Source organism: Eptatretus burgeri, chromosome 6 (assembly GCF_056783735.1).
Source record: "Eptatretus burgeri isolate ZD-2024b chromosome 6, Ebu_testis_v1, whole genome shotgun sequence".
In the NCBI taxonomy this organism is placed as follows: domain Eukaryota; kingdom Metazoa; phylum Chordata; class Myxini; order Myxiniformes; family Myxinidae; genus Eptatretus; species Eptatretus burgeri.
The window spans coordinates 58,311,811-58,327,176 of NC_140966.1; the positions used below are offsets into that span (position 1 = coordinate 58,311,811).

At 44.0% G+C, this 15,366-nt stretch overlaps 1 protein-coding gene across 1 annotated transcript in view; it reads left to right on the forward strand.

Moving 5' to 3' along the window:
* Positions 1-15,366, forward strand: part of LOC147024863 (uncharacterized) — a 124,340-nt gene that overhangs the window by 85,964 nt on the left and 23,010 nt on the right. Inside the window, exon 15 of the mRNA XM_085885203.1 lies at positions 5,894-5,954. Within this exon, the coding sequence (XP_085741329.1) occupies positions 5,894-5,954 (61 nt within the window). The remainder of the gene's footprint in view (positions 1-5,893; positions 5,955-15,366) is intronic.

Consider the following 15,366-nt stretch of genomic DNA (forward strand, 5'->3'; position numbering starts at 1 on the left):
CGCCATATCGATTTGAAATTTGGGTCACACATGTACCACCTGAAAAGGAAGAACCCTATTGATTTTGGGCATGGCCGGATCCAAGATGGCCGACTGGTGCGGCCATCTTGAAAAAAATGTTTTTTCGCCATATCGATTTGAAATTTGGGGCACACATGTACCACCTGAAAAGGAAGAACCCTATTGATTTTGGGCGTGGCCGGATCCAATATGGCTGACTGGTGCAGCAATCTTGGAAAAAATGTTTTTTCGCCATATCAATTTGAAATTTGGGTCACACATGTACCACCTGAAAAGGAAGAACCCTATTGATTTTGGGCATGGCCGACTGGGGCGGCCATCTTGAAAATAATGTTTTTTGTAATAAATGGAAAACCGCTTATTTGATTTCAATTATTTTTCAATCGTGGGGGATTCCCCATCTCTGATGGTATATTTGTGATTGTGGAGTTGCAGGGGAAAAATGCATGAGCTGGATTTGATTAATCATTCTAACATGCTTCACCATCAATCATCTATTATCAGTGATAACCGTGTGGGTGAATCTTCTCGAATAATATCATTGCCATCTTATTAACCAATGAAAGTTGATGAAGACAAACTGTCCTTTTAGTCGGGAGAACGCCATCGTCTTGCTGATGCTGCTTCTGCTGCTGTTAGTGTTGTTGCTGTTGCTAAGGGTGTTTGCTGGTGTTTGTTTTAGATCTGATTTCACTTTATCTTCTAAAGCTCTTAGGGGAGTGGCACGGGCATATTGACACTTAAAACATTCACTCATCTCGTTTTTCCCATGATGGTAAGCATACTCAATTTTCTTTGGCAAAATCCAATTTTTATATTGTCTGCCGACACAGTTCAATCTCAAGCCTTTTCTGAGACCAGTATTCCATTGTGATAATATTGGCATTTTCATTCAGTGATTAGTCATAAAGCATAGCAGTCGGTGTATCTGTATTATCTATAAATTGTTGCCATTTCAATGTTGTACCAAACACAGTATGTTCATTTGGAGGGGAATTGTCAAGTGAACTTCTATGACCCAGAACCACTTGCCACTTTGGGCATTGTTTTGTAATATAATGATTATTTTCCAAGCATCACAAAGCCCAGTCACTTAAGTAGATTTAAAAGTGTATTACATTTTCTCAAAAAACATTTTAACATTTTTTATTTTCAGTCAAGAAGGGGCAGACGGTCTTTCAAAAGAGGGTAAAGTTTAGTGGGAGAGAGTTAGTGTGAAGAAAAATGATGAATAATGTGGTGAAGAAACACTTCCACTCTTCCAAAAAAAATGTTTTCATATGTCCAGTAGATATTTTTCTCATTTTATTTTGAAAAGAAACTCCAAACAAATGACGATGTACAGCAAAATGTATTTTCCAACCAGTGGACGGAGGTTGTTTTTTCACCCCTATTTTTTGCCTCCGCCACCGAAGGGAAGTGGAGGTTGTTTTCTCCTCAGCTTACCTTGCTTCCAGACAGACGATCTCAAAAAAGTTATGGACGGATTTGAATGAAACCTGGTGGACAGTTTGGATGTGTGACAAGGACAAATTGATGAGATTTTGGAAGTAAAAAGCATGGTTAAGCAATTGGTTCACTTCTGTCTGTCTGTCCGTCCGTCCGTCCGTCTGTCCATCCGTCCATCTACAAATGTCAGTTTATGATCAAGGAACAACTTCATTTCAATCGAATGTTATATTTTCAATGCAAATTGGAGAACAAACCTGGAGTTTAGCAGTACTTTGGCTCTGAATTCGTCCCAATCACACATGTGCAGAGAAGCAGCGAGATATTTTCCTCTGTCTGCCAACTTGGCAGAAAAAAAACTTTAATTGAATATCATTCCCAACAGGAACTGAATGTTTTTTTTTTTTTTTAGGATGTCATAAAGGACATGAATAACTAATGTAACGTGTTAAATAAGGTGGTGTGGAAGACATTGCATTTGCAACAGTAAACTTCTGGATTTTTTTTTCTACAACCTTAAAAGTTTCTTTTATTTCAATTGAATGATGTACTTGAACACGAGAGCATAAATCACCATTTTGCCACTTTCAAAACGCTTCTGTTTAGCAGTACTTGGACGTGTTAAATAAGGTGGTGTATTAGACATTGTTCTATTAGACAACTTGATTCGTCAACCTTTGGTATTAGACATTGTTCAAATTTGAAAGGGATCCTTTTTTATTGTATTTTATTTTTTTGCATTGGTGTTGAATTGGATACACTGATGGCTCTAAACTTGGAATTTTTTTATACGAACTTTAAAATCATTATTTTATTTCAATTCAATTATATACTTAAACACTGCATGGGTAAGGTGTTCTATAAACTCTAGTTTTTATCCCCCGCCGCGTGGCGGAAGGGGGATATTGTTGTCACCCAGGTCGTCCATCCGCCCGTCCATCCGGCTGGCTGGGCGTCAACATTTATAGCTGTGAGTGCGATAACTCATAAACTGTTTGCCATATCGATTTGAAATTTGGGTCACACATGTACCACCTGAAAAGGAAGAACCCTATTGATTTTGGGCGTAGCCGGATCCAAGATGGCCGACTGGGGTGGCCATCTTAAAAAAAAGTTTTTTCGCCATATCGATTTGAAATTTGGGCTGCACATGTACCACCTGAAAAGGAAGAACCCTCTTGATTTTGGGCGTGGCCGGATCCAAGATTGCCGACTGGGGCAGTCGTCCGTCCGTCCGGCTGGCTGGGCGTCAACATTTATAGCTGTGAGTGCGATAACTCATAAACTGTTTGCCATATCGATTTGAAATTTGGGTCACATATATGTACCACCTGAAAAGCAAGAACCCTATTGATTTTGGGCGTAGCCAGATCCAAGATGGCCGACTGGTGTGGCCATCTTGAAAAAAATGTTTTTTCGCCATATCGATTTGAAATTTGGGTCACACATGTACCACCTGAAAAGGAAGAACCCTATTGATTTTAGGCGTAGCCGGATCCAAGATGGCCGACTGGGGTGGCCATCTTAAAAAAAATGTTTTTTCGCCATATCGATTTGAAATTTGGGCTACACATGTACCACCTGAAAAGGAAGAACCCTCTTGATTTTGGGCATGGCCGGATCCAAGATTGCCGACTGGGGCAGTCGTCCTTCCGTCCGTCCGTCCGGCTGGCTGGGCGTCAACATTTATAGCTGTGAGTGCGATAACTCATAAACTGTTTGCCATATCGATTTGAAATTTGGGTCACACATGTACCACCTGAAAAGCAAGAACCCTATTGATTTTGGGCGTGGCCGGATCCAAGATGGCCGACTGGGGTGGCCATCTTGAAAAAAATGTTTTTTGTAATAAATGGAAAAACACTTATCTGATTTCAATTATTTTTCAATGGCGGGGGATTCCCCATCTCTGATGGAATATTTTTAAAGTGCTTTTTCCCCATTGAGAGATAGGGCCAAGAATGATGGATGTACAGCATAGCATGATATATCAAAAAGTTGTGGATGGGTTATGACGAATCTTTGTGGATGAGTTGGGTCGGTGACGAGAACAAGCCGATTCAATTTTGGTTCAGGTCCAGATGCAGATCCGACCTATCAGTGGGATACAAAACGTGAACTGTTAAGCCTGGTGGAGGTACACTGGTTTTAGAAAGTATTCACACCTCTTGACTTTTTCACATTTTGATGTATTACAGCCTAAATTTATAATGGATTATATTGAGATTTTTTTTTGTCACCGACCCACACAAAATACCCCATAATGTCAGTGAAATGTTTTTTTTCTTTTTAGAAATTGTTACAAATTAATTAAAAATGAAAAGCTGAAATATCTTGCATCAAAAAGTATTCAACCCCTTTGCGATGATACTCCAAATTGAGCTTGGTGCATCCAATTCCCTTTGATCATCGTTGAGATTTCTTCACAACTTGATTGGAGTCCACCTGTGGTCAATTCAATTGATTAGACATGGTTTAGAAAGAAACACCTTTCTATATAAAGTCCCACAGTTGACAGTGCATGTTAGAGCAGAAACTCCACCATGAAGTCCAAGGAACTTTGTAGAACTCCAAGTTAGAATTGTGAGGAGGCATAGATCTGGGAAAGGGTATAAAACAATTTATAGAGTGTTGAAAGTTCCGAAGAGCACAGTGAGCTCCATCATTAGGAAATGGAAAGAATATGGAACTACCCAGACTCTTCCTTGAGCTGGCTGTCCAACCAAGCTGAGCAATTGGGCAAAAAGGACTTTGGTCAGGGAGGTGACCAGGAACACAATGATCACTCTGACAGAACTAAAGAGTTCCTTTACTGAGATGGGAGAACCTGCTGGAAGGCCAACTGTCTCTGCAGCACGTCACAAATCTCGGCTTTATGGGAGAGTGGCCATACAGAAGCCATTCCTGAGGAAAAGGCACGAGAAACACTCTAAGAGCATGAGGCAAAAGATTATTTGGTCTGATGAGACGAAAATTGAACTCTTTGGCCTGAATGCAAAGTGCTACATCTAGTGGAAACCGAGCAGAGCTCATCACTCATTGAACACCATCCCTGCTGTGAAGCATGGTGGTGGCAGTATCATGCTCTGGGGATGCTTTTCAGTGGCAGTGACTGGGAGACTTGTAAGGATAGACGGAACAATGAATGGAGCCAAATACAAGCATATCCTTGAAGAGAACCTACTTCAGAGTGCTAAAGACCTGAGACTGTGACGAAGATTTACATTCCAACAGGTCAATGACCCCACGCATATAGCCAAAGCAACACTGAATGAATTCAGAACAAGAATATGAAAGTCCTTGAGTGGCCCAGCCAAAACCCAGACTTAAATCCCATTGAGAATCCGTGGAAAGACTTGAAGATTGCTGTTCACTGACGCTCCCCATCCAACTTGCCAGAACTTGAACAAATCTGCAAGGAAGAATGGGAGAAACTGCAGAGGTGCAAAGCTGATGCAAACATGCCCAAGAAGACTCGGCGCTGTAATCGCTGCCAAAGGGGCTTCCACAATGTATTGACTAAAGGGGCTGAATACTTGTGTGAATTATATATTTCTGTATTTCATTTTCAATACTTTTAGTAAAATTTCTAAAAACATGTCTTCATGTTGACATTATGGGGTATTTTTATGTCGATCAGTGACAAAAATTTTTTAATTTAATTCATTTAAATTCAGGCTGTAGCATAACGAAATGTGACAAAAGTCAAGGGGTGTGAATACTTTCTGAAGGCGCTGTATGTGCTCTTCAGAGTGCCATTCTCATTTATCTGTTTGTGAGCAGGATATCTCAAAATGTTATGGATGGATTTTGATGAAACTTGGTGGACAGGTTGGGTGTGTGATTAGGACAAATTGATTATATTTTCTTGAGGATCCGGATCTGGATACTAGATTTAAAGTGATTCTTCACCATGATGAGACGGAGCTAAAAACTATATGTAGCACAGTGTTTAAAAACGTTGTGGATGGATTATGACAAAACTTGTTGGATGGGTTCGGTAGATGACAACAACCAGCTTATTAGATTTTGGTTGAGGTGTGGATGTTGGTCCAGCCTTTCATTGGGTGACAAATCATAAATTGTTCAGCCTGGCGGAGGTATGCGTTCTGCAGAGTGCCGTTCTAGTTCTATACGGCATCCTTTGTATTTCGATCTTCATTTGTTTGAAAATCATTCTCTTTATCTTTAAAGTATTTGCGATAGTAATAATTTACGAGCCATTCAACTTTTTTTGTTGTTGCATTTGCTGAAGGGAATTCAAACTTATTAAAATAATTCACCATGTTAACATAACTCAAACGTCTTTGCTTACTCAAGCAAATATGTGATTATAGATATTGTATTTGGTGATTGTGTTAATAAATTTGTTAATATTTGTTAATAAATGCCTTTTTGCCATTTCTCCTCTTTTTTTTTTCAGTTCTCGCTCACTTTGCCCCTTCCGCTTGGTGTCCTGCTCATCTTTTACCAAGGACAGGCCGGTATGTTTTGTTCTTTTGGAATGCTTGTTTGATGTACGTTCTTATCATTTTTTTTAATTTTTTTTTTCTTTTTCCTTGTATTTTTAACTGTGGCATTTGCTTTGAAAGAAAACAAATACAGTAAGACATCGCTTAACATCATCCCGGTTAAGATAGTTTCATTATTAAGTCGCTGATGTGTTGAGAATATACTCATTTCAAGTCGTTCACCATTCCGTTATAAAGTCGTTTTAATTCTACTTTAGTAACAAACTAATGATTTTCCTCGTTTTAATAAGGAAAGTTATCTTCAGCTTGGCTAATAAAGCGGGTGGAAGAAGCCAACATTACACAACCTCTGCAATCACATGGAGAAGATCTGAACCAATGAAGATTTGAAGCAATGAGAGATGAGAAAATAGCAACTGGAGATGATATTGAATTATTTGTTTAAAATTATTTAAAACATACTCTACATTTACATAATGTCTTTTGTCTGATGATAAAAACCTAACCCCCCCCCCCCCCATTTACGTTAATTGTTATGGGGAAATTGGATTCGGTTAAAGTCGCACTTTTCATGAACGTAACTACAACGTTAAACGAGGACCGGCTGGACTCAAACTCTATTCACTGCACAAGTAGTCTGGTTTGTAAATATGACAAGGTTAATGGTATTGGTATTTTTTATTGGAGAAATGAACAAGGTTATGTAAGAGATGGAAATTTAATTAATTATCAATCCAACATTCCCACCACCTGATAAAAGTGCTCATGTCTTTGCTCACACAGACAGCCAAAATACATCACTTCTCATTTTCTTCTGTCGATTCCTCAGGAAGCAACTTGCACATATTTTGCATGTAGGAGAGGTACATATTGGTTGAAAAATTGTGATCTAATAAAGCAAATATACATAACTAAAGAATGTCATGAGCCTGGGTGGTTTCTGCCGTTTCCATAATGTCCGATGTATCAGGGTGATGGTTATTGGGAACAAATTGCAAGAACTTTCCAAGTGGTTATGCTTCCTTTAACAACCTTGAATGTCAGAATAAAGTGATGGTGCTTTAACACAGTTGATTTGTTGGAGTTATGGAAAGCAGGCTTTACTTGTGGGACTTGCATGAATGAGTCAAAGGAGCAAAGGTAAAGCTAGTTTTACAGAAGATGAAATTTCCAGATTTATTGTTCTCATAACTCTCTGAACTCGAGCAATGAATATTTATACAAAAGTTTTTAGTCTTGCCATTCTCAGAATGTTGGGATAAATCACTTGCCCAGTGATGAGGCATTCATATTATAATTGTACATAAATGCAAGATGAATCAAATGAGAATCGAGATCCGACGAAAGCAAACAGCAAAGAAACATTAAACATTAGACAATAATTGTGGTGTAAAGCTGATTTAAACAAATCATCCACACAGCAAGGCATCATTCAGTGAGCATTGATGAATCATGAACTTTTGCAATTCAGGAATCCGCAACATAAACATTTTTCTCAACCCCCACTCTAGTGATGGGATTGCTGTTTATGCCAAGAGCTCCATCCCTTACTGCTCATGCTCTGCCCTAATCCCTACCAATGATACTGCCAGCTGTGAATTCATCTCCTCAACCAAAAAATGTTTATCTGTATGATATACTGTTCACCAAATGATGATGTACAGATATACAGCTTTCCCTGCTAATATACACCAATGAATAGCCACTATCACAACTCTTTATTCCTCGTCTGTGATAAAATGAAGTGCCATGATGCTAGTCAGCTGGCAGTTGCCACTGAAGCAATCCATTCCGGCACTGCCGAATAATGCCTTCTGCACTGCTGTCAGTGTGATAATATATCTGACAACTTCCCCACTTGGATCTTAGCTGATAGTATGTCCTCCTGGGCCACATAATGACCAACTTTCCATCAAACTTCTCATGTATCCTCTTCCATCGCACTTGCCTCCTTTTTCTATATTCCGGATGTTGTTGAAAAGCTACCACAAAAAGTCTGATTATTTGTTCAGTTCATCTGGCAGAAAATGCATTGTGCCTTCTCATAAAAGGATTGGTTTTAGATATATTTTGCATTCAATTTTTACAGTCCGGTCAGGTCAGGTATGGGAGCATGTGCCAAAACAGCGCGTCACTGCGTCCACTTTCCGCCGGTACTCCAGGGGCCTCCGTCTGGCCTTCCCCCAGGCAGATGCCAGGCCCATCCCCATCTCCTTGAGATGCTGGTCAACCTGCTGCAACCACGAGGCACGTGGTCGGCCCATTGGTCTCCTCCACTCACGAGACTCCCTCGCTGAGAGAATCTGGTGAGCAGGATCAGCGTCAGGAAAACGAGCCACATGTCCATACAGCTGCAACTGACGCTCACGGACCATGCAGCTAACAAATCTCATCTGAGTCTCTCTCAGCAACTGCTCGTTGGACACAAAATCTGACCAGCGATAGCGAAGGATTCTCCGAAGAGACCTGGTACCAAAGGAATTAAGTCTCCGTCTCAGATCCTTGGTCAGAGTCCAAGTCTCGCATCCATAGAGCAAGACTGGAAGCACCAAGGACCTGAAGACTCGGACTTTCGTCCTCCCGCATAGGTACCGGTAGCGCCACACCCCATGATCCAGTGAATCCATGACTCCCCAGGCCCGACCCAGACGTCTATTGACCTCTGACTCACAGCTAGCAGAGACATGAATATCACTGCCAAGGGAAGTGAATCTCTCCATGACCTCAACATCCTCACCACAAACAGACACAGACAGGACAGCAGCATGCAAGATGTCATTGAAAGCCTGGATCTTAGTTTTGACCCAAGAAACCCGTAATCCCAGCGGCTCAGACTCCTCATTCAGCACCTCGAGGGCCCTCAAAAGGATATCTAAAGTCTCCGCAAAGATGACTGCATCATCTGCGAAATCAAGGTCCAAGATCTTGACATTCCCAAACGATGCACCGCAGCTTAATCTTTCCGATATCCTCCCGAAAATCCAGTCCATACAAGTGCTGAAAAGTGTGTGTGGGGGCCAGTACACACCCCTGACAAACTCCAGTAACAACTGGAAATAAGTCAGATGACACCACCACACTTCACAGCACTCTCAGTACCAGAGTAGAGTTCAGACATCAGATCGATCAGTTTTGGTGGCACCCCACGAAGACCAAGAATCCTCCAGAGGGCATCCCGATTCACTGAATCGAACGCTTTACAGAGATCAACATAGGCTGCAAGCAGCCCCTGCCGAAACTCTCGTCTGCGTTCGGTGAGGACACGAAGAGCAAGGATACGGTCAATCGTTGACCTCTTTGGTGTAAAGCCTGACTGCTCTGGACGATGGAACTCAAGCAGATGGTGGCCAACCCTATCAAGAATTATCCGAGCAAAGACCTTGCCCGGCACTGAGAGCAGCGTCACCCCTCTGTAGTTGTTGCAGTCTTGGCGATCACCCTTCCCTTTCCAGAGAGGTACAACAAGGCCTCTCTTCCAGTCAGTTGGGATAATGCCTGTGTTCCAGGCAGAGCACAAAACTGCATGCAACGACACGAGTGCAGCATTTCCACCAGCCTTGAGAAGTTCAGCATGGATGCCACAGATCCCTGGAGCTTTACCCCATTTCAACCGGTTCACCGAAGCCCGTGTATCCACAAGCGAAGCTGGACCACAGTTGATTGGAGGGTCAGCAACAGGGATTGTAACACCCTTGACGTCCAACTCGACAGCTTGGGGATCAGCCTGGTACAACCACTCAAAGTAACTGGCCCAGCGGGCCTTCACTTAAGACTCCTCTGTCAAGAGCCTATCACCCTCTGCTCTAACTGCAGTGCTCTGAGGGATGGGCTTGGATGAACGCAATGCGCGAATTCCCCTGTAAGCAGGACGAGAATCACCTGTCCACTGGTGATGCTCTACTCCCTCACAGATTCCTCGCACATAGGCCTCCTTGTCCACCCTTGAGGCACGTACAGTTTTATGCCTCAGCTCGCTGAACAGCTCAGCTCTGCCATTCAGCCTGGCCCTGCGACTCTGATCAATGGTATCCAGTGTCCCTTGAGAGACAAAATTCTTCTTTGCCCTGCGGTGAGTTCCAAGACATCCACCGCAACATCAAGGACGGTGGTCTTGAAGACACTCCACAACTCTTCAGGACCCCCCAAAGCACCCAGACCCCCCAAATGTCCACTCAGCCTGTTCGCAAACTCCTCAGCTACTCTCTCATCCTTGAGCTTGCCAACATCCAGCCGAGGCTGGGATGGTACCATTCTCCAGGATTTAAGATGCAGCTTTAGAGTTGCTACAACAAGCCGGTGGTCAGTATTGAGGAACTGAGCACTCCGGTAGACCCTGCAGTTCTGGATCATCCTCCAGCGACCGTCAACGAGGACATGGTTAATCTCCTTTGCCACACCGCCAGCGTTGGAATACCAAGTCCAGCGATGAGCTTGTGGGCGCTGATACCATGAACCAGCCACCCTAAGTCCATGACTTCTTGCAAAGTCAAGGAACTTCGTGCGATTCAGGTTCACAGTTCCTGACCCATGGGGACCAACACATGTCTCATAACCATCCCTATCAGTTCCAGGCGATGCATTGGAATCCCCCAAGACTAGAAGTGTATCTCGTCTGGGGCACTGATCAACCACAGACTCGAGCGTGGCTTAGAATGTGTCCTTGACGGTGAGGTCACTCGCCTCAGTCGGAGCATAGACAGAGACCAGGGAAATGACACCAAAGGAGTGACGAATCCTTAGTCTCATAATACGCTCGTTGACCGGTGTTACCTCAATTATCATTTGGGTCAGCTTATTGGACACAGCGACAGCAACTCCTTGAGTACGGTAACCATCAGAGCGACCAGTCCAATAGTTGGTGTAACCACCCACCATTATCTCGCTGCAATCCGGTATCCGAACCTCAAAGAGTGCTGCAATACCGATGTCCAAATGCTTGAGCTCAGATGGTAACAGAGACAGGTGATCATCCTCTCTTAGGGATAGGACATTCCAGGCACCCACCCGAAGGGACCGCCTCAGGTTAACCCAAGGAGACCGCCGTCTGGTGGACGACACCTCAGCACCACTCCGACACACTCTCCCGCAATCTGACCCAGGGATGTTACCCCGTGGTTTCCCTCCTTTCATCAAAGATTGGGGGTCCCGAAGGCTTTGCCCCAATCCCGTCATCCGCTGAGCTGCCCTGCGAAAGGAAGCTGCACAGGAGGTACTCCCACGGAGTGGGTTTTCAGATTTTTTTGCGTTTTTGTGTTTTGCGGAATGAAGGGTTTTACGGTGGCTGGAGTGCAAACCCTGCCACCAACCTCCTAATAAAATGTAACCCAACTGCAGGAGGACGTCCGCAGACACAGTTTATCACTAAATATGGATGGCCGTTGGCTCACAAGGAGCTCCTCTGCCCTTTGACAGGTTTTGTTTTTAATCCTGCTGGGTGTCCATATCCAAACACCCTCCTCACCAGAAAACCTGGTGCTGGAGACGGTTTAGTCACTGACAACCCGACCAGGGAATAGGTTAGTACAGGTTTACATGGTACCTGTGGCAGGTCACAGATGTAACCTGACCTGACATATGACCGTCAACGAGGACATGGTCAATCTCCTTTGCCACACCGCCAGCGTTGGAATACCAACTCCAGCGATGAGCTTGTGAGCGCTGAAACCATGATCCAGCCACCCTAAGTCCATGACTTCTTGCAAAGTCAAGGAAGTTCATGCGATTCAGGTTCACAGTGCCAACATGTTGAGGTCGTGGAGAGATTCACTTACCTTGGCAGTGATATTCATGTCTCTGCTGGCTGCGAGTCAGAGGTCAATAGACGTCTGGGTCGGGCCTGGGGAGTCATGGATTCACTGGATCATGGGGTGTGGCGCTGCCGGTACCTGTGCGGGAGGACGAAAGTCCGAGTCTTCAGGTCCTTGGTACTTCCAGTCTTGCTCTATGGGTGCAAGACTTGGACTCTGACCAAGGATCTGAGACGGAGACTTAATTCCTTTGGTACCAGGTCTCTTCGGAGAATCCTTGGCTATCGCTGGTTGGATTTTGTGTCCAACGAGCGGTTGCTGAGAGAGACTCGGATGAGATTTGTTACCTGCATAGTCCGTGAGCGTCAGTTGCGGCTGTATGGACATGTGGCTCGTTTTCCTGACTCTGATCCTGCTCACCAGATTCTCTCAGCGAGGGAGTCTCATGAGTGGAAGAGGCCAGTGGGTCGACCACGTGCCTCATGGTTGCAACAGGTTGACCATCATCTCAAGGAGATGGGGATGGGCCTGGCATCTGCCTGGGGGATGGCCAGACGGAGGCCCCTGGAGTACCGGCGGAAAGTGGATGCAGCGACGTGCTGTTCTGGCACATGCTCCCATACCTGACCTGACCTGACCTGTGCCAACATCCAGGTTCACAGTTCCAACTTCCATCGCACCTGCCTCCTTTTTCTATATTCCGGATGTTGTTGAAAAGCTACCACAAAAAGTCTGATTACACTGAACAACAAATTTCAAAAAATTTTTTTTACTGGAGATGTGTAAAGTGATTAAGACTAATTTGGGTACGCTGATTTCAAAAATCATAACCGTTTTGCTGTATCACGTCAGGATTTTCAGGAACAGAAATATTCCCATTGCCTAGAAGTCAGGATTTCAATGAAATTTACATATGTCTTTAACATGTCTATTTCGTACAATTGTTGTTAACTTGTGTTATATTTCTTTCTTTCAGATAAAGATGAGTAGACGTTCCTGTACCAATCATCCTGACAACTTCTGTTATGTCTGTGGTCGGTATACCAAAAAAGATCAACAGCGAAGTATATCTACAGCAGTGAAAATGAAGGCCGCCTACTTTCACTACATCGGGTGTAAGGTGGGGGACCAAGAACAGAGCTGGGCACCACACATCTGCTGCACAAGCTGTCACACAACCTTGACTCAGTGGTTGGTGGGCAAGCGCGCGAGCATGCCATTTGCGGTGCCCATGATATGGCGTGAGCCGCAGAATCATCATGATGATTGTTATTTCTGCTGCACAAGCATCGCCGGCTTCAACAAGAAGAATAAAGGTCACATCAAGTACGCTGACTGCGTCTCTGCTCGTAAACCTGTGCCTCATGATGACGAGAACCCCGTTCCAACACCTCCAGCTGATCAGAACATAGCTGTAAGCAGTGGTGAAGAGGATGGTGATGATGAACCTTTGAACCCGACACTCAAGAATCACACCTTCTGAACCAGGGAGACTTAAATGATCTTGTAAGAGATCTCTTGCTGTCAAAGGCGAAGGCAGAGCTGCTTGGATCAAGGCTGCAGCAGTGGAATCTACTTGAACCTAACACCAAGATATCCTTGTTCAGAGCACGTCACAGAGACATGGCTGAGTTCTTTGAGATGGAAGACACGATGACATTCTGCAGTGACATCAACGGTCTGTTGAAAGAACTTGGGTGTGATCACGATCCTGCAGACTGGCGCCTCTTCATCGACTCGGGGAAGAACAGCTTGAAGGCTGTTTTGCTCCACAATGGCAACGAGAAACCATCAGTCCCACTGGCTCACGCGTTCGGCATGACAGAGACCTATGAGACTATGCGGCAGCTGCTTGATTCCATCAAGTACAATGACTTCAACTGGCACATCTGCGGAGACTTGAAAGTGGTGGCGCTGTTGTTAGGGCTGCAGTCAGGCTACACGAAATACATGTGCTTCCTTTGTCTCTGGGATAGCAGAGACGACAAGAATCACTGGACGAAGAAAGATTGGGAAGAGCGAAAAGAGCATGTACCTGGTCGACACAACGTGAAGCATGTCGCCCTTGTCGACCCAGCCAAGGTTTTCCTTCCACCACTCCACATAAAGCTCGGCTTGATGAAAAGTTTTGTACGGGCAATGGATCTGAATGGGCGTGGGTTTTTATACCTCAAGGAAAAGTTTGGCAACACCTTGTCGGAGGCCAAGATCAAGGCTGGTGTCTTTGTTGGACCGCAAATCCGACAGATTATGAAGGACGAAACTTTTCCGACAACTCTAAACCCCAAAGAGCTGGCAGCGTGGAGGAGCTTCAAAGCTGTGACGGACAACTTCTTGGGGAACGAGCGCGCGGACAACTATGAAGAAATAGTGCAGCAGCTGCTGGAGTCCTTCAGGAAACTTGGCTCCAGGATGTCCCTGAAAATCCATTTCCTACACCAGCACCTGAACTTCTTCCCTGACAACTTGGGAGCAGTCTCGGACGAGCACGGCGAGCGATTCCACCAAGAGATTTCACTCATGGAGACGCGTTACCAAGGGCGGCACAACCCGAACATGATGGGCGATTTCTGCTGGTTCCTGCATCGTGAAACTGACACAGAGCAGCACAAACGCAAAGCCAAATGCCTAAAGCATTTTTAATTACATTCTAGTGGAGTTTTTCTGTAATTTCTATAATTTTGAAGCATTCATGATGAAATAAATGAATAAATGAATTTTTGTAAATTTCATTGAAATCCTGACTTCTAGGCAATGGGAATATTTCTGTTACTGAAAATCCTGACGTGATAAAGCAAAACGGTTATGATTTTTGAAATCAGCGTACCCAAATTAGTCTAAATCACTTTACACATCTCCAGTAAATTTTTTTTGTTGTTCAGTGTTATTTGTTCAGTTCATCTGGCAGAAAATGCATTGTGCCTTCTCATAAAAGGATTGGTTTTAGATATATTTTGCATACAATTTTTGCAGTACCTTGGAAATATTTCAGAAAAGCCAGCTTTTTCTCGTACACAAGTTTCTCCCAATTTGCCAGCAGCTGGGGGGAAAACAAAAGGGAGAAAACAAAATGAGGAAGGATTGAAAAGTTGTAACGAAGTGCATAAAAAAAGCACTCGATCTCATGGGGAGTCAACATGCTGATCCTGTAGATAAGGCTTTGCTCTTTGTGCTTGTGACTGTCCATGGTACTGAAATGGAGAAAGACACGAGAGACTGAACGAATGTCTTGTGGCTGAACCAATATCGAGGAAGATTGATGTGTCGAACAACCACCTTGGAGAGGTCTGTGCTGTTCGTTCATACATTGAGCAATTGTTCACAAAAGCAATAACTCAGCCTTTGCTCGGTTTCACTGGTGGAGAACCTCTTGCAGAGAGTGCATGTGATTTCATAGATCATATTCATTGAGGTGACATCAAAGTTGTCTGTATCTTTAATACTACTTCTGGGTCCTGAAAGCAAAATATTTTTCTTGATGTAAGGGCAGGTGTAACAGCGACTTCTTGAACATTCCTGGTGAGCAGCTATTGGGGATGCCTCTTCACGGAATGTAGTACCATCTAACACAAGTCAGGAGCCAAATTATCGCCTCCTCTTCCGTGCTGCCTGGATTCATCAGGGCAGTGTGGCCAGGTCAGAATGCCAATCAGTCCCCATGGACCGGCTCACTCCCT